Source organism: Notolepis coatsorum, assembly GCF_963971535.1.
Source record: "Notolepis coatsorum genome assembly, chromosome: 12".
Classification (NCBI taxonomy): Eukaryota; Metazoa; Chordata; class Actinopteri; order Aulopiformes; family Paralepididae; genus Notolepis; species Notolepis coatsorum.
The window spans coordinates 35,461,661-35,486,977 of record NC_140176.1 but is presented as its reverse complement, the minus strand read 5'-3'; the positions used below and the strand labels follow the sequence as shown (position 1 = coordinate 35,486,977).

The window sequence follows — 25,317 nt, the reverse complement described above, 5'->3', positions numbered from 1 at the left end:
TAATGGAAGAATGTCCGACCTCCTCCACCGTCACACGCCCACCCGTCGCCTTAGATCTGCAGATGCCAACCTCCTAACACCTCCCACGACCAAGCTCCAGACCTGGGGCGACAGGGCCTTTGCTGCTTACCTCTCCCCAGCCATATCCGTGATGCAAACACCCTGACATCTTTTAAATCAGCCCTCAAAACCCACCTTTTCAATCTTGCTTTTGTTTAATTTTTGTATTATTTTGTTGTTTTGCCATAGTTTTGTTTTGCCATGTAAAGAGTCTTTGAGCACCTGGAAAAGCGCTATATAAAATATATGTATTATTATATTTAATTTATATTATAATTATTTTATTGATTTAATTCATTTGATTTAATTAAATTGTCTTGTTATTATCCTGTCTTGTTTATTATTATTGTTACTGTATTGTGTTATGTCTTGTTTCATGTGGAAAAAGTGGAAAATAAAGACAATTTGATCACAAAAAACATTGGGGGGGACTGGGGGTCTTCATTTCCTGTATTCTGGTGTATTTTTCTGCACCAATTTGTGCCTGTTCTGCATCAATTGATGGTGGAAATGTCTTTATTTGTGTAAAGGAAAAGAAAACATTCATGTACCCCGGTGACACAAATATAATGGAAAGTAATACTATCAGGCATTCTGTATTGCTTTGAAATATGTATTCTCCTCTGTATTATTATATAAAGTTACAGGTAGGAAGGATGTATAAATGTTTTGGGGGGGGGGGGTCTTTCACATTAGCTACATTTTGGCGTGCGAGTGAGCCACAAAACTGAACAAGCCCCACAGTGAATCAAGAAAATACTGCGAAAAGGATTCCAAACAGCTGTAAAAGGTATGCAATGGTACAAAGTCTAACACACCCGGAAGATATGCAACAGTTTTGTTTCAAAAGACGTGAATAGAGAAGTTTAAACAATTGATACAATCCAGAAAGTAACGATGTCTGTGGAGATGAATTAATGACTTTATTCGACTATATATAAAACAACATGGACAGAAGCACAGTCTGGAAATACTGCCACGGATAGACACAAAAAAAGCTCAGAGCTTATTTCCATTGTGGTCCTCGAGATGGACATTGAGAAGTACTTATTGCGCCTTGGTCACCGTGCACCGGTTGAACCGAGCCTGGAGGCGCTCAGGTGTGCGCACCGCCGTCACCTGCGCTCCGTGCCTTTCGAGAACCTCTCCGTCCGTCCACACCGGCCACCGGGTGTGCCTGAAAATCCGGCTCGATCGTAAACCGTCGTCGAGGACGGCTTCTGCTTCGATAACAATGGTATTTTCTCCTGGCTACTGTCCCAAATGGGCTTCGAGGTCACGTTGCTCTCCGGACAGGTGAGGAATTCGACCACCCGCCGATTCGGGCCTCCTTTCTGACCACCTGGTGTCAATGGTGACACTGGATGGCCAGCGCTGGCTGCATGCAACGTCGGGTTTCCAGTTCCCCCTTTCTCTGGAGGAAACAGCAAGAGGGCCAACGGGTGTATCGGATAAGGAGGGGTAGCGACGCGCACTCTCTCGAATGGCAGGGGGACGAGGACAGAGGGGGACAATGGGAGTGGACCGAACTGTACAAGTTCACCCTGGAGCCCACGCGTCTGGAGGACTTCGTGGAGATGTAGTGCGACTATCACCAGAGTTCTCCGAGCTCCATCTTCTACTGCAAGTCCCTCTGCTCCGTCCACACACCGTGCGGAAGAGTCACCTACGTGGGCCGCAAACTGACCACCACCGTGTTCCCCAATGGAGGCAAGAGGGAGTGTTTTAAAAAGCACCGCCAGGGAGCTGAAAGACGAAGAGATTCCGGCCGTCCTAGAGGAGCACTTTTGAAGTTGTACTCGACTCTCCACTCGTTCCCAAGGATGAAGCCATCACACTACTGCCAGTCATGTATTGAGCCGTGCTTTTAATGACGCAACATTTGCGCTGGCACATTGTGTCCATGTTCAGTCATTAACTCGCGTTAAGGGCCATCGGCCTGCTCAACGAAGGATCCATAGGGGCCACAATGACTGAGCTTTGAGACATTTATATATAAGGGTATCTGCAGGTTTCAACAAGTTCAATTTAAGACCTTTTAGAACACTTAGAACAAAATGCAATACCAATTTCATGACCATAATAAAAAAATAAAAACATAGCGACACTGAACTGGCAGCACTTGAGCGCCAATTTAAATTCTTGCGTGTTCCATATACAAGCTCTCGCCAGACGCACCAAGCTCCCACTAGCCCCGCAAAAAACTACTTGAATACAAAAACATTTAATATATTTAACATTATTTCATCTCCTGACAGCCGGACTGCCTCCCCCCAAAAATGTAATACCTGTGCAAATTAAACTAAAGACTTAATACATTTTGAGGCCTTAAATTGAGAATTATGAATTTAAGACTTTTTAATACCCCACAGATACCCTGTATATATATATATATACAGTGTGTAATGTATGTGCAATAAAAAAAGTTTGGTGTACATAGCTTTTGTGAAGCTTGCTCATTAGTCTGTCGGTGTGCCGTCTCTGCTTTATGTAAAGGGCTGCATTCATTATGTGAGATGTCCTCCATCATCCTGCTCTTACATCCTGTTACAACGTGGACTGTAAATGTTCTTGCGCAGATACAAGTCAAATTCTCACGATGCAGGCTAATACATCGCATCCGATAAAGAAACATAAAGCGCAAAAACTAAAAAAGATAAATTGTCAGTTTGATTTAATAAATTAATATACATACACTTTTTAAGATGTACAATGGTCATTGCATTAATCCATACTTGTCTTTTTTTTAAGACAAACCAAGTCGCGTTTCAAAGTATTTACACATGTACAATATTCTCAGGCAGCACTTTACAAAGCAAGGCATGAACAACAATACAGACGCCTCCCGAGCTCTGCTTCAAGCCTCCGAAGACGTCCCCCGTCCTCACGATCCACCTCCTTCAGTCTGAGGGATCCCGTAAGTGTCCAATACAGCTCATATACACCACCCCCCCCCCCCCGTCCAGCCAATGATTGGGCATGAAAGGTCATTTAACAAATTGATTGACAACTATCAAATCCACTGAAACCCACAGGAGATTACAAGGAGGAGGGATCAAGGGCATGATTTGGAATTCAGAGAGGGAGAGGGAGAGGGGGGGGGGGGGTGGTGGGCGTGGGGTCAACAGGTGCAAAAATGTGTCGACTTCTCGTACAAATTCTACTCCGCCGCGACGGGATTGGAGGGCGGGACCGAGCTCGCTGCCCTGGCTTTGCGTTCGTAATTGACGAGCCTCTGGCCGACCAGGTACCTGTGGGGGGGGGGCAGAGAGAGCGGTTTCAGTGCCTGGTTTGAACTTTACTTCAAAAAACAAAGTTTAACACGTTTACAAAGCTTGTTGGGCTGCATTCAGACTGCAGACGAAAGTGGCCAGAATCTGATTTCATGTGTGACTCAGATCTGATTCAGTGTGAACAACACAAAGTTCTGATTCAGTGTGAACAACACAAAGATCTGATTCAGTGTGAACAACACAAATCACATGGAATCTGATCTTTCCAATTCTGATTTGGGTCACTTTCATAATGTGGTCCTGAATCAGATACAGGTCTGATCTTTTGCAATGCGACCTCAGTCTGAACAGTCATGTGACTTTTACATCACTCTAGAGTCTAGATTGACATTTGTGATTTTTTTTTTTACATCCATCTTCTTTATTGTTCATTTGCACATGTGGGTCAGTTCAGGAGCGGGACCCGTTCACACTGGAATCTGATATTGGCCACATAAAAAGAAATTACGTGAACAGCCAAACAAAAAAAGTCTAATGAATCAGAATTGAGAACCACGGCTTGCAATGTGGACGTAACCTTATTTCAGTGGCCGGATTTGACTTCTCTATGCTGGGATCTTACTTCCTACGTGAAAGTCAACGTTTTCTTTAAGATCACAAAGAGCTGCCTGTCCAGAAGATTGCTCCCATCGAGTCACTGCCCTGTAATTAATGTCTCTGCTACAAAACAAGACTTTGATCACAGTAAGCGATGTCTCCCTTGGTAAATAAATGGTAAATGGACTGCATTTATATATCTCTTCTATTCAAAGTTCTTTACAATTTGTTCCTCACATTCACTCACACACCGACGGCGGAGGCGACCATGCAAGGTGCCGACCTGCTCATCGGGAGCATTTAGGGATTAAGGACACTTCGAGACGCGCTGCCGGGAGGAGCTGGAATCAAACCGGGAACATTCAGATTACCAGACGACACCTCTACCTCCTGAGCCACTGTCGCCCCCACACGCCTGCGTCACAAGGCTCTCTCCAGCTCAGGGCTTCCTTACTTGTCGTTCTTGATGTGTTCGTAGAGCCGTTTGAACTGTCGGATCTGGAAGGAGAGGATACCCACGAGGGAGACCACCATCAGGAGGAAGGGGTAGATCCTCCTCTGCATCAGGATCTCCATCTCCGGCGTCACACCTGTGGGCGAGAGGAAGGGCGCATTACTGCACCTGCTACGCCAACGTTTCATGAAGTCAGTATAGTCTGGGGTTCAGGCAACGGCTGGTCTTCTGAGGAGATGAATGTGATGATGCTGGTCATGTGATGATGCTGGTCATGTGATGATGCTGGTCATGTGATGAGCTGGTCATGTTATGATGCTGGTCATGTGATGATGCTGGTCATGTGATGTAGTACTTAACCCTTTCACTACCACACTACAGACGGTTAACCCTTTGTCGTGTGGCAGTGACAGGGTTAACCTTCCGTATTGTCGCAGTGAAAGGGTTAACCATTTGGTAGTGTGGTAGTGACAGGGTTAATAACCGTGTGAAAGAGGGTTTTACTTGTTTTTTTATTTTGTGATGCACACAAAACAGATGGTATGAACACTAATGCGCAGGTGCGTACACATACTGACAGACAGACAGACAGACAGACAGACACTCACCTATCCCAGGCACCACCCCTGCAGCGATGACGTAGGGAACACACAGGGAGAGCAGCAGCACAGAGATGACGGGCGCGGCCAGCCTGCGGATAATGAACTGAAGGTCGATGTTGCGGATGCCGTTGGCGTAAACCTGAGAGGAAAGAGACAACTTTATAATATTACAACTTTATACTATTACTTAAGCATTTAATCACGCGCAGGAGTGTGTTATACTCATTAGACCCCCCTAGGCGTGATCTAATGAGTATAACACACGACTTCAAGTGATTTAATGCTTTTATACAATGGCCCAATTCACCCAACCTTATTGCTATACAATAAACACAGTAATTGAAGCATAATGGAGATTTATTCACAAAACCATCCACAGATAAAGTAGATCCAATAATAGATCCAATGGTCTGAAAAAATAATAATAATAATAATAATAATCTGTGGCCATTTCTTTTTCTTTTTTAAAGTCCACGATTTTTCTTTTCTTTCACAAACCAATTACATAATCCAACACATGTGTAACGAACTAACATATTCCAGTTGACTATCTTTTTTGGAGGATTCGTTCAAAAGATATTCATACTTCCATTTGTCTATCTATGGCGGACTCATAAAAAAAAATAATAATAATAATTCGGTTGTGGGAGGGATCTGGGGTCACGTGGAGTGTATTATACAATATAACAGCGTCTAACCTGACTGTTTTAGCCAATCAGAATCAAGATATGCATGCCATTGTATAAAACTTTATAATATTACAACTTTATAATATTACAACTTTATACTGTTACTACTTTATATTATCATTACTACTTTATACTATTACACTTTACAACTTTATATTATTACAACTACTTACAACTTTATATTGTTACAACTACTTTGTTCTAACTCCAGTTCTAATGCCAGTGCCTTGCTTAATAATTACAGTTCCGTTCCATTTAGATGTGCCAGGGCCCTGGTATTGTGCATGCTGGCTCACTGGAACAGCTGTGACACACCAAAATGGAACGGCCGGGTGAGGTTTCCCGTGTTGAGTCAAATTAAGCCGCAGGCTCCACTCCTGGTGGTGCCCTTCCGTCAATTCCTTTAAGTTTCAGCTTTGCAACCATACTCCCCCCGGAACCCAAAGACTTTGGTTTCCCGGACGCTGCCAGGCGGGTCATGGGAATAACGCCGCCGGATCGCTAACGGGACCATCATCTATGTTAATAATTACACCTGCGTTTACCCTGCCATGACATGTGTTTCTGTGTAAGAAGAGTATGTACCTAGCATGCATGTCCTTTATGTCTTTTTAGGGGGAAAGGGATTTCTGAATGCAACATTGTAACGATAGTTATAGGTGCACACAATAAAAAGTTTGATTGTTTTGAATGATGACAGTGTGGACTTGGCCATGTACAAATACGAGGGCCTCAATTGATGGTCAAGTCCACACGGTCCTCCCCTTTTTATAGCGCCGTTAGAGTGAGATCCGTGTCGACTAAGCGCCCCTTTGCGGTGGAAATGTTCACAGGTAAGAAGCTTCTCAAACCCACCTGCTCAATGACCGTCTTCAGCCACCACTGGGGTCCCATGAGAGTAATGGCAGCGATGATTTTGGCGTGAAGAACTCCAAGAGCCCAGTCCTTCAGAGAGAGAGAGATGGGGGAGAGAGAGAGATGGGGGAGAGAAAGAGAGAGAAACATACTGAAGAACTACCATTTGTTGCCTGTCGATTGCCCTTTCAGGCGACAAAATCCATTCAGCGAGCGGTTCTCGAGTTACACGCCGATATGTGAGGCGTGCGCCAAAGTACACGGCAGAGCTTTATTTTTTTCCGATTACCACCCCGACTCCCGGGGCTCTAGCTCCGTCAATCATTTGGCGATCTTGAAAGTTATTGGACAGGGTTGTAGCCAATGAGTGGCTTTCCAATGATACCCCACATGGGGATCTGCGAATCAGGGATCTAGGTGAAAAGTCACTAGCGAAAACAGGAAGATAAAAAAACGCTGAAGTCGATGAGGGAATGGTTTACTGGAGAGCTTTTCTTTTTTCTCCACAGTTTACCAAAATCGCTCCTAATCACTAATTTCTGAACGTTTTCTTTTTTATGAAATTAGGACACGTACTACATAAGACTTCAGGCTATGGACCCAGGGAGTTTTCCAGCTCATACTAATTTCTTTGGAAATACTATATTTGGATATTGCAACTACTACAGAAAAACGTGAGTAACAAGTTTTTCTACAACTCAAGGTCAGACCTATGTTACTCTATTTCATTAGCACTAAAAGTGATCTTTATTGTATCAGAAACTTCAGAATGTTATCATTCAAAGGAGACCAGGCTTATGCATGTGCTATAGTATAAAGATACGCTTTTCAAAAAAAGTATGCAGTCCTCAAGTTCAAGTTTAAAAATGGCCACTTTTCTGGGCGCCAGTTAAGAGGTTAAAACATCAGTTTTGGCACCAGAATTGAAAAAACTCAAATGATACCCAGTGACATTTGCAGGAACACACGTTTGCCAGACCACCCACCCACACCCACACTCCCATTCAGACCACGCCCCTTCTCTCACGTACCTGCCAGGGGTAGAAGAGAGGCGTCTGGTCCAGTGGGACCCTGAGTGGAGCCACGATGACCAGCTCAAACAGCAGGCCCAGCAGCAGGGGGATGACTCCAGCCACCAGCAGGGCCACCACCAGGGTCTTCAGGATCTACACACAGTACACAACACAGCTCAGACACCAGGGTGTTCAGGATCTACACACAGTACACAACACAGCTCAGACACCAGGGTCTTCAGGATCTACACACAGTACACAACACAGCTCAGACACCAGGGTGTTCAGGATCTACACACAGTACACAACACAGCTCAGACACCAGGGTCTTCAGGATCTACACACACAGTACACAACACAGCTCAGACACCAGGGTGTTCAGGATCTACACACAGTACACAACACAGCTCAGACACCAGGGTCTTCAGGATCTACACACACAGTACACAACACAGCTCAGACACCAGGGTGTTCAGGATCTACACACAGTACACAACACAGCTCAGACACCAGGGTGTTCAGGATCTACACACAGTACACAACAACACAGCTCAGACACCAGGGTGTTCAGGATCTACACACAGTACACAACAACACAGCTCAGACACCAGGGTGTTCAGGATCTACACACAGTACACAACACAGCTCAGACACCAGGGTCTTCAGGATCTACACACAGTACACAACACAGCTCAGACACCAGGGTCTTCAGGATCTACACACAGTACACAACAACACAGCTCAGACACCAGGGTGTTCAGGATCTACACACAGTACACAACACAGCTCAGACACCAGGGTGTTCAGGATCTACACACAGTACACAACAACACAGTTCAGAAACCAGGGTCTTCAGGATCTACACACAGTACACAACAACACAGCTCAGACACCAGGGTGTTCAGGATCTACACACAGTACACAACACAGTTCAGACACCAGGGTCTTCAGGATCTACACACAGTACACAACACAGTTCAGACACCTAGTGCCATCAAGCTCTGTTGGGAAGTAAGGGTAATTCAACTATATATATATATAAAAGAAAAGTGGGAATGTGAACTTGAGATTGAGATGACAGAGGAAGAATGGTATAATGTGTGCAAGATACAAGACTCAACCACTGCTTCAAGAGTATGGGGGGAATTTGGATGGGAAAAGTGTATTAGGTACTTCATAACTCCAAAGATGAAGGGGAGGCAAATTAATGTTGGAGCTTGTGCAGCCAAGTGGGGGCGGATCACACATATATTTTTGAAGTACCGAAAGATGAAGGCGTTTCGGGAAGGAGTGTGTGAAATATTAAAGGGGATACTGGGTTATGGAGTGCCTAAGACTGGTATTATATCTGGGGAATCTGACACAGGAAAACATACAAGGAGGGGACAGATACCTGGTGAAGGCACTGTATAAAGAGTACAGGGTGGACCCACCTACAAAAGGAGCAGTGGTTGGGTATAGTGGAGGAAATATATAACATGGAACGTTTTACACATATATTGAGGGAACAAGGGGAGAAATTTGGGAAATGGAAAAATGGGTTGAATATATATATAAAACAAGAAAAGTTAACGACACTACAAATTGGAAGGGATGGAATTCGAACATGATGTTGCATTATAAATAAGGGAGATAAGACCACAAGTCACATTGTTGTGTTGTTTTTGTTTGTTTATTAGTTTATTTGTGTCATGTGTGCCATTATAAATAAAGTTACAAAATAAAAGTGCAGTGCAGTGGTGTCACAACATTATCTGCAACCCAGCTACGGTGCAATAAAGCTGGGACACTGTTCTGCGGCTACCCCCCCCGGCGCTAAACGCGGTCCCGTCCCCTGCTCCCCTACCATGAGCGTCCACTCCTGGACCTTGAGCATGATGACGGTGCGTCCCTGGGGCATCCAGGCCAGCAGCACGGTGACGCCCCGGATGGACAGCCAGCAGACGTACAGGCCGCAGGCCGCCGTGTACAGCTCGTGGATCTTAGAGCTGCCCGTCCAGAAGGACATGATCCAGCGGCCGGTGAACACTGGGAGACATGGGAACCAGAACACACACTTAGGAACTCTGGGTACTACCAATATATATATATATATTGTATATATATAACGATCAATATGCTACTGCAAGGAGAACTTTCAACAATAATATAGCATATATCATTGTCAGATTCATTGCGATACCTTCATATAATTACAGTAATCAAATGAGACAACTACTATTAACTTTATATTATTACAACTATTTATAACTTTATATTACTACAACTACTTATAACTTTATATTATTACAACTACTTATAACTTTATATTATTACAACTACTTATAACTTTATATTATTACAACTTTATATAATTACAACTACATAAGTTATTATAACTTTATATTATTACAACTACTTATAACCTTACATTACTACAACTTGATATAATTACAACTACTTATAACTTTATATTATTACAACTGCTTATAACTAGGGCTGTCAGTTTATCACGTTAATTAGATTAATTAATTACACAGCAAATTATCGCATTATGAAAATTAATGAAAAAATAAAAAATAATTAAGCTTTTTATTTAAATCTTTTTTAATCTCATTCATTCCATAAGAACGTAGAATACACATTTACAGATTTTTTTTTTTTTTTTTTTTTAATGGTCCATTTGCATGTTCTTGGTATCTGATTCTAGGGACATCTGTGGATCTCAGGGAATGTATTCCCAGTGTCAGAAATACTGTGTCTGTTACTAGGCTTGAGTAAATTGTAATGAACCAAATGAGAATATCAATACAAAAAATGTATCTTTGACTGTGAATAACACCATGCTAAAATTGACCAGACCTGAAAAATCTAAGCAAATGAATAAATGGAAGATGATTAAACAGAAGGTTTTGTAGATACAGTACTGAATTCTGCCATCCGGACACATGCCATTTGAAATAGGATTATAGAATATAGAATATCAGGCCTAAAATGGTTATGCGATTAAAATGCAATTAATTAGATTAATTAATTACAAATCCTGTAATTAATTAGATACTTTTTTTGTATCGCCTGACAGCACTACTTATAATAACCTTACATTATTACAACTTTATGTACCGTAATTACAACTACTTGGGCGTTCCTGAAAAAGACCATCTGTGCTCAGCGAACCTACCCTGGGTAAATAAAGGTTAAACATTTCCCATAAACAATGTTGCTTGTTGCTAAGGAGATTTTGCCGTTTGTTCCCGCCCCCCAGCAGTAGCCCACATGGGATTTGTTTTGATAAGCTACAAGAGGGTAAACAGCCCCTTCTAACCGTGAATGTGGGGTTATTTCTGTTGATAAAGCAAGTGTATTTGTCTTTGTTCGATTGGAAAGGCTTCCTTTGCACCTTAGGGCAACTGAAAACCTCTCCACAGAGCAAACGTAGATTTCAGTTGTCTTCGGTTGACTTGTACAAACAGGAGCTTGTGATTGTGATTCAACTAGTCGTATCTGCAGGTAATTTGAGGAACAGCATGGATTGTACTGAGAAAGGACAGAAGTATCCCTTAATGCTGTTCAGCAGAACTCCTGTAGATCCGACCCGATAGATCAGATTCAAATTCAATACCATATCAATAGATAGAACACAATATCAATAGATAAAACACCATATCAATAGATAGAACGCCATATCAATACAAAAGAGAACAATAGAATAGAGGTCTCGTCAATTGTCCTTCATTCTCATCGGTTTCATTATGTTTCAGCCCAGCATGGCACAGACATTGAACTCACAATTATAAACTGATGTCAAAATCTTACTAGTAGTCCCCGTCTGTTCTGGGCTGACTGACGCACAGTACTATCCAACACTGTTTGATCTGGCAGTAAAAATAGACCTCAAGGCAAACAGCCCCTCAATTATGGTCTGGGTGTGGTTTCACAAACGGTGTCTTCCCGCTACCCTGCCCGTCCCGTGCCGGAGTCCCTGCTCCCACTTTGTTTAGCCTTTTCCACTGCCATGAGGAACAGGGCCTATCTGTGCTGATTTAGGCACTGTTCTGGGGTAGGTACTATCATTCTACCTGTGCTGATTTAGGCACTGCTCTGGGGTAGGTACTATCATTCTACCTGTGCTGATTTAGACACTGCTCTGGGGTAGGTACTATCATTCTACCTGTGCTGATTTAGGCACTGCTCTGGGGTAGGTACTATCATTCTACCTGTGCTGATTTAGACACTGCTCTGGGGTAGGTACTATCATTCTACCTGTGCTGATTTAGACACTGCTCTGAGGTACATGTAATCAATATTGTGTCAGAACAGTTTCATGTTTGTAGGTTAAGTATCTAAAGTTCACTATTGACCATTTTAGCCTCTAATCTTATTAAATTAACAAGGAAATGCTTTGAAACTCATACAAATAAGTTAGTTAGTCTAGTGTAGTGATTCACTCATGAAAACAATTACTGTTTCAGCTAATCTCAACAAGACTGTATGAAGCAGTGTTGTGTTTATATGTGAAGTAATGTTATTTCCAATGTTCCACACACACACGTCTCTGAGGAAGGAGCATAGCATCTGGGAGAATGAGAGAATTAACCACTTAAAGTGCCACTTGCAGGTTAAACCCTACTCTTCAATTATGGGTAGTTTACATCATTGGTATCTAATTTCATTTTCATTATTTATTTTTTTCCATTTGACGCCGGAAATTCCACTCAGAAAGGGTTAAAAATGTCCATGCACGAATAACATGTATGGAGCCAATCAAAAAGCTTATCAGACGCCATCGGTGCCGTGACGTCACTGAAGGTAACTTTCCCCTACTTCTCATCCACTACAATGGAGTTTGACGAGTGCAGAAAGCCATTTCCTTGATCCAAATGGACACCTTACAAGACGAAAATGGGTTTAATCGTCGGAGAGACTTTGATGGACCAGGTACTACTGCATTTTTGGTTGAAACAAAGGTAGTTATAAGGTTTTTAATGTCGTAAAAAAAGTACTACATTTACCACTAGGCAGCCTGTCGTTCAGTACAGCAGCGCTATTGGCTGTCGCCTTATGCCCGTCACGGGTCATAGTACCAAGCTAGCTAGCTAACGTTAACGTTAGCATTATGTCTACTGTCGTGAACCATTTTAAATCGGGGCATGTAGAAGAGTTTCGGGAACGAGTTAAATGTGCAGGTCCTCTTCTCAGACCTGTGGGGCAAAGCACTGCACGCATCATGCCGGCTAGCAAGCTAGCAAGCTAGCAAGCTACACGTCACGGCATGTTGATACGATAGTAGCCCCTTTCGTGACTGATGCACTCGGTGCATCACAGTCACGAAACAGGCTACCACGATAGCTAACTAACGTTACCGTTACAAGCTCAAACACCTTATAACTACTACTACTGTCATATCCATAAGTTCCCTGGCAGAATACTTTGTTTGTGAGGACAAAGGTATACAGGAGTTAGGAGTTTCGAGAATGCCGGCTAGCAAGCTAGCTACTAACGTTATATACACAATATGTACAACGACACAATGATTTACATTAGTATTTACAAATATGGTAACGTGGTTGTGGCTTTTACAAATAGTGGTTAGCTTTAGAGATAAATGGCTATGATCACGGACCAATAGTGTTAAGTGAAACAGATACTAGATCCTCGGATAGTAGTAACCAGAAGGCTCTTTGCTTCCTGCCACTACCTGCATGTGATTCTCAGCGCCCCTGCTGCCCTGATACCTGGTGTGACGTCATCATTAAGATGACACACGCATGCTATGAAACATGGATTAAAATATGCGCGTGCATGGTGGTTGTGGTTGGGCGGACAAAATGTTTGATAAAAACGCTAAAACTGGGTAAATTTCAATAATTGTTTTTCCCTCTTCATGAAAGTCACCGTTGGCCTAGTCCACATTGTTTATTGAACAAAAATACAACCTGCAAGTGGGCCTTTAAACGGTTCACTCAAATATGTTTCTGACAACATTCTAGCCAATAAATAGGATATGAAATGGATCCTAATTCAGATTTGAGCTGCGATTGAGTCACATTGAAATGACCCTTTCACTACCACACTACAGAAGGTTAACCTTTCACTACCACACTACAGACAGTTATCCTTCTGTAGTGTCGCAGTGAAAGGGTTAACACTTTGGTAGAGTGGTAGTGAAAGGGTTAATGCCACGGACGGAGGCGAACAGACGCAGCTTTGCTCTCTGCGTTCGTTCACCAGTTGAAAATATGTCCGTCTTCCTCTCTGACCCAATCGCTTCCACACTCTTTTTGTATTTTACAAAATAACTAACGGTTAACCCAAAACCAAATGCTCATGAAAAAGTACAGCATAGACTCAACTTCCTCTGTTGTGTGTTGTTGCGTCTCTGGTGAAATGTGAAATGTACGGCAGCAAGCAGAGTCACTCCTCCCTCCCAGAGAGGCTCCTCTATCGCCTCAGCTCCTCCTACCTACACGGGTGTGTTGTGTATTGGAAAAACACCGGCAACCAGGCAAGGTAGAGGACGGCAAGCCTACCCGTCCTGTAAACGTGCCTGCTGGTCTGTGGAGAAGCGTCAGAAGAGAGGAAGCTGTGTGGTGTCTATGTAGGTCTTACCTGGTAGGGTCAGGCACACCAGGCTGGCCACCAGCAGAGTGAGACACATGAACGCTATCAGCAGCACAATCTGAGGACACAAGGACAGAAGTGGCCGTGTTAGACTCATGCAAACTATACAGACTCATATCCCCCAAGTCCCGACACTCCACTAACCGCCTCAGCCAGTCCTTCTTGCCGGCGGCCCCAGCAGCTGGAGAACTAACGGCTGCAGAACGGACTACAATGTATATCCTGCCAGTTAGGGTACATTGTGTATACGGTTTACTTCGACTCTTAACTCATATATTCAGATTCAAATTCTTCATTGCCTATATATAATGTAACATATAATATAACCGATAGGGCACACAGACCATCATCTGCACCTTTGTTTACACTGTTTATTTTTATATTCAAAGTTAAATATATTGTTTACACTGTTTATTTTTTCTCATATTTTTATATTCATATGTTTAGTTTTATTGCCCATGTTGATGTCTTTCTACTATTACCCTGCCCATACCCATCATGACAGCATGTGCAGAACAGAACAATAATTGAGGAACGTTTTCAAGAGCCGAGGGAAAAGGTGTCCAACTTCCCCGTTTGAGCAGCACAGAGTGTTGGTACGAGTGCTACATGTGCAGGATATAGAGTGCGGTTGAGGAAGGAGGCGGTGTTTTAAGTGTTAAGGGAGTGGTCGACTATGTAGAGTGAAGTCAGAGAGGCTGGGAACAGAGGCCTCTGGGCGTTCATGAAGAAGCAGATGGGCGTGGCCACATTTCTAAATGCGTCTGTGGTGGTAGCGGCGGTGACCACGGATTCTAGGTGGTCCTAGAAGGCTGTACGCCGTGTGGTGGATTCATACAGTGTGAACGACGCATCCAAAATACCCCGTAGTATCAAGAATATACTTTTCGTTTTTAGTATGGCTGTCCCCAGTGGGAATCAAACCCACAACTCTGGCAGTGTTACTTCAATGGTAATAGAGCTACACAGGATCACGCTGGAATTTACGGATGGGCATCTATTTTTTAATAGTTGTTAAATTAGATACAAATTGAATAGTTTGTGTGAATATCGTTTAAAAATAAATATTTGTCCTTGTTTTTACCAGCAACTACACTGTATAGCGTATTGAGAGGGGACCCTATTAACTGTTACACCGCTGAACGTCATGCTGGGTACAGCTCACTAGCTAGCCAGGTATATAACAGCATAACAGTCTTGACGGCTGGGAGAACAGAAAAGAAAGATGAAGAAAGAGAGAAATAATAATCTTATGAGTTTTGCCCATCCCTACTGGAATTCTTGTCACTTGTTGACGTTTTGTCAAAATAGTCTTTAAATGTTTGTCTTCAGCCCCCTTCTGAGCAATAATATAGACAAATGTAAACCCAATATTGAGTATCATATTATCACACTAATTCTATAGTCTATTTTTATACTCATTCTATGTCTGCTTTTATTTAGCCAGAAACCTGCTAATAGTCTTTAATAGATTTTAATGTCAGAAATCTATGATAATCAATAAGAATTCGATTACAATAATATATTTTTTCTTTATTATAGATTTTAATGACAAATCTATTAAATAATCCGGGAGGTTTTTAACCTATTTTATGTCTACATCCCTGCTGTGAAGAACTTTGGGCTGCAATTCTCTATGAAAGGTGCTATGTGTCATTTGTAGAGAGGCACAACTCTGTGGCGTCTCACCCTGAAGGGGAACCGGAGGGGCCTGTGGTAGGGCTGGAAGCCCACCGGACCGCCCTGCTGTAGAATGGCCTGGTGGGCCGCGTGGAGCCCCTCCCCTACAGCCGGAGCGGGGTTGTTGTTGTTATGGTGACCGGGGGGGGGGTTGTTGTTATTGTTGTTGTTGACAGCCTGGTTGGCCTCGTTGTCCTCCTGCTCCCCAAGAAGGTAGGAGTGTAGGTCTCTGTGGAGGTAGAGGATAAAGTACAGTCAGAAGGTAGGAGTGTAAGGCTCTGTGGAGGTAGAGGATAAAGTACAGTCAGAAGGTAGGAGTGTAAGGCTCTGTGGAGGTAGAGGATAAAGTACAGTCAGAAGGTAGGAGTGTAAGGCTCTGTGGAGGTAGAGGATAAAGTACAGTCAGAAGGTAGGAGTGTAGGTCTCTGTGGAGGTAGAGGATAAAGTACAGTCAGAAGGTAGGAGTGTAAGGCTCTGTGGAGGTAGAGGATAAAGTACAGTCAGAAGGTAGGAGTGTAAGGCTCTGTAGAGGTAGAGGATAAAGTACAGTCAGAAGGTAGGAGTGTAGGTCTCTGTGGAGGTAGAGGATAAAGTACAGTCAGAAGGTAGGAGTGTAGGTCTATGTGGACCATCCTAACCACCTGTCGGTGTCAGGAGTATGTACCTACTAAAGCAGTGGTTCTCAACTGGTCTAGCCTCGGGACCCAACATTTTCCTTAGTCATTAAGTCGCGACCAAATTTTTTAACCACTATGATTTATTTCAATTATTTTTGCAGTAATACACAATCTTTCATGCACTGTTAAAAACATGAAATAAACACAAAAAAGTGCAACAAAAGTGCAACTAATATGCTTCTTAGCAGATTTCTTAGCTTAACATAACATACCTAAGTTTGGGGGAACTAATGGGATAACTGGGGTTGCAACCCAATGAAATAATAATAAATAATATATGCTTCTTAGCAGACTTCTTAGCCTAACATAACAGACCTACAGTAAGTTTGAGGGAACTAATGGGATAACTGAGGTTGCAACAAAAGTGCAACTAGGGCTAAAACCCCAATGAAATAAAATTATAATAATAATAAATAATATATGCTTCTTAGCAGACTTCTTAGCTTAACATCCCAGGGAACTAATGGTATAACTGGGGATGTTGTTTGCTCCAGACAGGAGTCTCAAAGTCTGGGGTGATGGTAGACAAAGCAACTCTGAGATTGTGCTCAATGTCCAATCTGAGAAGCCACTTTCACAAAGATAGGTAGTGGCAAAAAAGAAAGAATATATATATATATATATATATATATATATATATATATATATATATATATATATTTTTTTTTTACACACATCCGCGACCCATTGAAAATGGCCCACCAGTTGAGAAACACTGTACATGCATGTGTTTTGTGTTAATCATGAAGGAAAATACTTTCTACATTGTTCGAACACAACTTTACTATCAACACAGCATCAGTACAGGTGTCCTTCACCATAGCCTCAAGCTCAATAACCAAACCTCCACTGCGCCTGTATACAGTGGAGAGCATAATACCGTAAATACTGAAGTAGGAGGGGTACCAAATAACTCAACTTAACATTAAATAAACAATATACACCTTAAATACTGAAGTAGGATGGATACCAAATAACTCAACTTAACATTCAATAAACAATATATACCTTAAATACTGAAATAGGAGGGATACTAACTCAACTTAACATTCAATAAACAACATATAGCATAAATACTGGTGTATAAGTGAATACTAAAAAACAACTTAACATTTTGGTGTGGAAGGAAACCCACGTGAACATGGGGAGAACATACAAACTGCACACAGAAAGTACATGAGTAGGCTGGCTGACTTACAGCAGGAATCCGGCGCTGACGGTCCAGGCTCGGACCAGACCTTTGAGCCACTGGCGGGTGTGACCCTGCTCCAGTAGAGCAGGTAGAACCACCTGGAGCAACAACAGCTCCAGAGACAACTCACTGACTGGAGCATCACTGTGGTGGGAGGGAGGGAGAGAGAGAGAGAGAGGGGGAAGGAGAGAGGGGGGGAGGCAGAGAGAGAGCGAGATAGAGAGAGAGAGAGAGAGAGAGAGGGGGAAGGAGAGAGGGGGGAAGGCAGAGAGAGAGAGCGAGATAGAGAGAGAGAGCGAGAGAGAGGGGGGAGGCAGAGAGGGGGGGAGGAAGAGTGAGAGAGAGAGGGAGGGAGGGAGAGAGGGGGGGAGGCAGAGAGAGAGAGAGAGCGAGAGAGAGGGAGGGAGAAAGGGGGGGAGGCAGAGAGGGAGAGAGAGAGAAAGAGAGGGAGAGAGAGGGAGGCAGAGAGACAGATGGCTTAAAAAAAATCTAGGGAGCAATACTGGGGGTAGAACTAAAAAGGTGCTGTAAGTGGTATTTTTTCACTTCATCCAAACTCCTGATTGGATAAAGTGGGAACAGGATACCAGAACATTTATTTTGTGTTTATTGCGGAGCAGGAGGGACTAAGGGTTACTGACCAAACACTCTATATCTCTATATGGCTGATGGCTGTCAGAGTGTAGAGCTATTTAACACTTATTTTAACAAAAGAATACCACTTACAGCACCTTTAAATACAATTGGAATTACCTGGTAACAACTGGAATTATCTGGTAAGTATTTATTAGCAAGAACCACTGAATTATTGCTACCATGTCCAGGAGAGAATAGGAGAGGTGAGGTGTACATACTGTATACCGGTACAGCTGTGATCCCCACCAGACCGACTAATCACACTTCTACCACCTAGCTTCAGTGGCTTACCTGTAGAGCATGACGTTATACGGCAGGAAGATGGGCAGCAGCACCTTGATGAGCCTGATGGGCAGCCAGAGCATCAGGAGCACGATGGAGCCGAACACGACCACAGACAGGATGAAGCGGCGCAGGTGTCGGTAGATGGGCAGGTGGATCATCTCCTGCACCGGGTTGAAATCGGGGTCGTTGAGGTTTCGCAGAAACCACAGCACTCCCGGCCTCAGGACCTGGTGGACGGGGGGAGAGGAGATGACAATGGAGTCTATGTAATCAATGTAACGAGGACGGTTAGCATTACTTGGCCTGTATCGTTAAAGGAACACGCCCACCTTATGGGAAAAGCGATTACTGTCTTCTCCAGAGTCAGACAAGATGATAAGAAGCTATCTGGCTTAGCACAATGAATGGAGGCGGATGTGTATCAGCTAGCCTAGCTTAAAGGTGTTAGTTGGCTATGCATCCTCTCCCATTCATTTGTGCTAAGCTAGGCTAGCTATTTTCAAATATCGATACTTGGTGTCAGTGTATTGATATGATATCGGCATGCAAAATATTGCGAAATATCGCTGTATCAATCTATGAATTTATCCGTACATTTTTAGTCAAAACGGAGAAGAAATGTGTGAATTATAATGATTAAGGACAGATACAAACACACAGTCGCACATACACAAGTGATCAATACAATATCCCCGAAACGGAAAAATCTGATCCTTGATCTCATCTTTAAAAAAGATCCTCTCGGAGCGCTGCAAGCCTCAGCGAGAGACCTCATGGTCTGACCCCTGACCTCCCTACCTCTCTCAGCAGGAGGATGAAGGAGGCAAAGTAGAAGACGTAGACCATTCCAACCAGCCAGTGCAGGAACATGGTGGTGCCGGGCGCCGACTTAAAGCTCAGCTCCCTGTCCTTCAGCGAGGCGTCGAACATCTCCTGCAAGAGGAGGAGACAGAGTTTGCGTCACACATGTGATGTCAGCCTACTGGGCAGAGTATGACAAGCCAGTTATACTTAAAGGTCCTGTGTCTTATAAATGGCCTTTTCCAGTGTTTAGCATTGTTTCCTAGCAATGGGGGATTATATCAATGTGGTCTGTGTCTCTAATTATCATATTGACTCATCAGTCTAGTCTCAAGTTCACGAGATCTTCCCTCACTCAATAATATTCACAGAGGTATATATTGTCATTTGAAACAAGTTACCAATGCATTGTCCCGTGGGATTATGCCCCCCGCGGCAAAATTAATTAGTATCCCCCTCAATCTCTCTATCTGTCTGCCAGTCGCAGACTGTGTGGGTGACTGTCACTCAAAGCGCTTATGGGCAGAGCCCAGCACAAACAGCTTGAAATCTTGAGGTAGAACATTTTTGCTTTTGAGTACTTGATTAAAAATATAAAACAATGCATTTTTTTGAAAAAATACTTTACAGATGTGTTCCATAGACTCACAGGAATTGTGTAAAGTTGCCCAAATAGTGAAAGGAATAGCAATGCATGTCCCCTTTAAGTAAAGAGAGACTCAGAAGGAGCTTCTATCCCCAGGCCATCAGGATGCTCAATATCCAACACTATCCATTCTGGATTCATTGCACACTCACTTTAAACATTCACCGTTAACACTTTAAAACGTTTTAACACTCACTACACCATATTTGATCTATTTGATCTATTAATTACTCAAAAATGTGCACTACATCTCTACTTCATTTTTGCATTCTGTTTGCATTTTGTACTTTAGTTTTGTATATTGTAATATTTTGTATAGTGATTGGTCTTTATTCTTTTGACTGTATGAAGCACAATCTCAGGAGGCTCATACAGAACCAAGCATTTCACTGTAATGTACCTTATATGTGACAAATAAAACAACTTGAAACTTGACATCTTCACTCTTCTGGCACCTTAGCGTATTCATTTGGCGTGAGTGATCTTCTCAAAGAGTCTACTACTACAAGAAACCAGACCTTATACAATATGTAGTATAATGCAAGAAACCAGACCTTATACAATATGTAGTATATGCAAGAAACCAGACCTTATACAATATGTATATACCGTACATGAGTTGGGGCTTTTGTACAGTGTGAGAAAGTAGTAAATATGAGTGAAAGCTGAAGCACGCGCGAGAGAGAGCACATGAGAGCATGCGAGAGAGAAAGAGAGCATGAGAGAGCATGAGAGAGCATGACAGAGAGAGAGAGCGAGCACGAAAGAGAGGGAGTGCGCGCGCGAGAGTGCGCACGCAAGAGAGAGCATGAGAGAGAGCGAGCATGAGAGAGAGCGAGCATGAGAGAAAGAGCATGAGAGAAAGAGCATGAGAGAGAGAGAGCATGAGAGAGAGCATGAGAGCGAGATAGAGAGCGAGATAGAGGGAGAGAGAGAGGGAGAGAGAGAGCATGAGAGAGAGAGCATGAGAGAGAGCGCATGAGAGAGCATGACAGAGAGAGAGAGTGCACGAAAGAGAGGGAGTGCGTGCGCGAGAGTGCGCACGCAAGAGAGAGCATGAGAGAGAGAGCATGAGAGCGAGATAGAGGGAGATAGAGAGCATGAGAGAGCGCGCATGAGAGAGCATGACAGAGAGAGCAAGCACGAAAGAGAGGGAGTGCGCGCGCGAGAGTGTGCATGCGAGAGAGAGCATGAGAGAAAGAGCATGAGAGAGAGAGCATGAGGGAGAGATAGAGGGAGAGATAGAGGGAGAGAGAGCATGAGAGAGAGAGCATGAGAGAGAGCGCATGAGAGAGAGAGAGCGAGCATGAGAAAGAGAGAGAGCATGAGAGAGAGATAGAGGGAGGGAGAGAGAGATAGAGGGAGGGGGACAGAGAGAGAGTCTTACCAAAGAGCAGATGTCCAGCCACCAGCCGCAGATGAGAGGGAACACTCCGATCTCCACGACGACCAGCAGAGACACCTGCAGCGGAGCAGAGTCACGCCTCATTACACTTCAGGAAGATAAACACCACTAAGAGCTTGAAACCTGAACTAGTCGGTGGTTCTCAACCTGGGGTACCATGATTTACAAATACGTCATCATACTTATACCTTTTGGTACAGATGGTTTTATGGTGAAATATAGAATATTTTAAGTCTAAGGGTTCCGTATTAATCAAGTCAAATGGTCTGACATTTGGGAATAAAAATCATTATTTTGTGCCACATTTCACCATTCTGTCTCTGCTCGACTATGTAGGGGAGGGGAGGTCTCGATTTCAGAATAGTCATCCCTGTTTTTAGGGGCCAAAAACACTGCTATAAATAATACTCTGTGCATAAATAATGTTATAAGATCCTCACTATTATATAAAATAATTAAACTAATATGGTAATAATGTACCAATAGGTAACAATATGAATGAATGAAACATATCCATTGTTTGGAGTTAACATTCAACAGGCACAGGAAATCTTAGGTAATATAATGTCTTTCATTTTCCAGTTCATGGTCAGTTCAGAGCTGAAGACATTACCTTGACGACGATGTAGCAGACTCCCAGGAGACGCCTGGAGCGCTGGAACCGGATCAGGGCGGCCAGACCCTGAGGGACTGTCAAGGACCATATCACACTCCTACACACACATCTACAGTATACACACACACACATCTACAGTATACACACACACATCTAGAGTATACACACACATCTACAGTATACACATACACACATCTACAGTATACACACACACATCTACAGTATACACACACATCTACAGTACACACACACACATCTACAGTACACACACACACATCTACAGTATACACACACATCTAGAGTATACACACACATCTGTGTGGGCTTTATTTTAAATAACAAACTTTCTAACGAAAAAATGGCACAAAAAGTTATTACTAAGGTCAATCAAAAAACCAAATTTTTATTTAGAATTTCCTCGTTCATAAATAGGAACGCTCTGAGGAGGACCCTAGCTGGAGCCCTCATCCAATGTCACTTTGACTATGCTTGCACTTCATGGTACAGCAACATATCAAAACAAATGAAGACAAAGCTCCAGACCTCCCAAAACAAACTAGTGAGACTCCTGCACAACCTTCACTTTAGGACTCACCTAACGCCAGCCCACTTTAGCAGGCTGGGATGGCTTAGGGTTGAAGAAAGAGTACACCAGCTTAAAATGCTACTGGTTTTTAAAGTACTAAAAGAAACGGTCCCCAAGTACCTAGTCAATTATTTTAATAAAGTAGGAGATGTCCACAAACACGCCACAAGAGGAAGCCCCACGGACCTGGTCCCGCCGAGAGTCAGGACATGCATGGGGAAAGATGCATTTTTTTACTCTGCTACGGTAATGTGGAATGCCCTGCCAACATTTTTAAAACTCCTGAACTCCCCTCTCGGATTTAAATCCGCCCTAAAAACATGGCTCAGCAGCAACTCAAATTGGTCTTAAAATGTTTTTTTTATCTCTTTTATCATAACTTGGCTTTTATTTCTTTTATCATGAGTTGCTTTTAAGGGTTTGCGGATTTTCTTTTAACATTAGTTAACTGTATGAGTTGTCAGGTTAGGTGTTTTTATAAATTTTTTTTTAGAATGTGTCCTGTCAGTGTACATGTCCATTTGTGTTTCTGTGCCTTTTTATGTTCCATGTATGGACCACAATGGAAACAAGCCTTGGCTTTATTGTGTTTTATCCATTTTTGACCTGCGTTATTGACACTGTTATTGTCTTGTCTTTTAAAATGTTTTTTTTTGTCATACGATTTGTGTCAAAATAAAGTATTCAAAAAAAAAAATCTACAGTATACACATACATCTACAGTACACATGTGTACACACACACACACACACATCTACAGTACACATGTACACACACACACACACCTACAGTATACATGTACACAAACACACATACCCACTCATGCATACATGAAAACCATCCACATACTGTGTAATAACACACCAATCCAACCATTCATCAACACAAAACCAATTCACATACTGCAGTGTTTGCTAATACAATACATATGACGTACGTCATGCCAGTTAGGGTACCTTGCGTATACTGCACCGTGTGTATACCGTTTACTCTTACCGTTATATATATATATATATATTCAGACAAAAAAATATATTTTCCTCGTATTTCTATATTCAAAATCACATTTTATTGCCTATATTTATGTCTTTCTACTATTGCCCTGCCCATACCTGTACCTCCCCTCCCCCATGCTGCTATGACGCTAGAATTTCCCCAAGAAAATCAATAAAGGAATATCTTATCTCATCTTATCTTACAATAATGGACAGAAATAGACAGAACTGTTCCCCTGGCGATCATGGGATTCTTCTGAAAATGCCCATATTCATTGAACTATCCACGACAGCAGCGCGCAAAGAAGTAGTGCTGGCAGGCGGAAGGATACATGGCAGAGGATGAGTGTCATGGCCAGCAGTATGTAACCCACGATGGTTGTGATCAGGCCCTCAAAGTGGGAGGCTTGGACCTAGACGGGAGGAAACCGAGTTAGTGACGTGACGACTGGAAAAACAAACGTTTGAGACTGAAACTCTGCATGATAGCATGTACAATAATGCTATATATATATTTATTCTTACCCTACATATCCACCTCTGTCTGTACATACCTGCATATAATCCTTTTTACACATCTGTAGATACTATATCTATACTTACTACCATAGTGTCTTTATACCTGTATCACTGTACATATTAATACTACAACTCTGTACATACATCTGATTAGCACTATTACTGAGTCAGTAGTACTAATTTATATATCCTATACCCAATTTAATCACCTATACATTGTAAATTACGATTGCACTTTAGTGTTACATTTGCACTCTGGTTGGATGCCAAACTTCTTTTCATTGTACTGTACTTGTGCTGTATGATGACAATACATTTGAATCTAATGTAATCTAAATGATAAAAGCTGGTTCTTACATAGTCCTCAAAGCCGAGCCCCACGACAGAGAAGTGTCCAATATGATAGGGACAGAACGCTGAAAGAGGAGAAGAGGAGAGCAGGTTAGAATACTGCAGCTGGAAGAGGGATCTTTTGGTGTAATATTATTATGTAATATTATACATTAGATCAACAAAAAATATAGGGATTAACTATTGTGTAATATTCTACATTAAATCAACAAATTATAAAGAATATATAATGGATGAAAATGTGTTTATAGTGATATCTTCTGCAATATATTTATTTCTTTGTGTATGGATTTTTTTTGGGTGTATGGATTAACTATTGTGTAATATTCTACGTTAGATCAATAAATAAATAAATAAATAAATAAATAAATAAATGAATAAATAAATAAATAAATAAATAAATAAATAAATAAATAAATAAATAAATAAATAAATAAATAAATAACATAAAGGATGAACATTTGTTTATAGTTACATCTAAAAAAATATAATGGATGAAGATTAGTTTATAGTTATATGTAAAAAAAAAATGTATGAGATGACAATTTGGTTATAAATATATCAAAATCTTTTGTGTAGGGGTTTCTTTTTTGCGTAGGGATTAACAATTATGTAATATTCTATGTTAGATCACCAAATTATAAATAATATAAGGGACGACAGATGGAAATGAGCTTCATCTAAAATTGTGTTTCCCAGAAATAACAATGCACAATAAATATCTTCTGCAATATATTTATTGTGCATTGTCCCTGTCAAAATAAACAAATGTAAATAAAGCAAGAGGAGATGTTCTTTGATGCTCTCGCCATGACAATGTACACC

At 42.1% G+C, this 25,317-nt stretch overlaps 1 protein-coding gene and 1 pseudogene across 2 annotated transcripts in view; one reads left to right on the top strand and one right to left on the bottom strand.

Moving 5' to 3' along the window:
• Window positions 1-970: 970 nt before the first annotated feature.
• Window positions 971-2,577, top strand: LOC311238553 (arylamine N-acetyltransferase 1-like; annotated as a pseudogene). The gene has a single exon. The product of its transcript is annotated as an arylamine N-acetyltransferase 1-like (transcript).
• Window positions 2,578-2,717: 140 nt separating this feature from the next.
• LOC311238552 (E3 ubiquitin-protein ligase MARCHF6-like) overlaps window positions 2,718-25,317 on the bottom strand; it is a 51,403-nt gene continuing 28,803 nt past the window's right edge. Inside the window, exons 11-25 of the mRNA XM_084326652.1 lie at window positions 24,499-24,557; window positions 23,955-24,035; window positions 22,039-22,107; window positions 21,408-21,482; window positions 19,372-19,506; window positions 18,580-18,800; window positions 17,659-17,796; window positions 15,793-16,012; window positions 14,092-14,161; window positions 9,350-9,531; window positions 7,522-7,656; window positions 6,491-6,580; window positions 4,953-5,085; window positions 4,345-4,480; window positions 2,718-3,311 (exon numbers count right to left, since the gene is read on the bottom strand). Of these exons, the coding sequence (XP_084182778.1) occupies window positions 3,221-3,311; window positions 4,345-4,480; window positions 4,953-5,085; window positions 6,491-6,580; window positions 7,522-7,656; window positions 9,350-9,531; window positions 14,092-14,161; window positions 15,793-16,012; window positions 17,659-17,796; window positions 18,580-18,800; window positions 19,372-19,506; window positions 21,408-21,482; window positions 22,039-22,107; window positions 23,955-24,035; window positions 24,499-24,557 (1,835 nt within the window). The 3' untranslated portion in view covers window positions 2,718-3,220. The remainder of the gene's footprint in view (window positions 3,312-4,344; window positions 4,481-4,952; window positions 5,086-6,490; window positions 6,581-7,521; window positions 7,657-9,349; window positions 9,532-14,091; window positions 14,162-15,792; window positions 16,013-17,658; window positions 17,797-18,579; window positions 18,801-19,371; window positions 19,507-21,407; window positions 21,483-22,038; window positions 22,108-23,954; window positions 24,036-24,498; window positions 24,558-25,317) is intronic.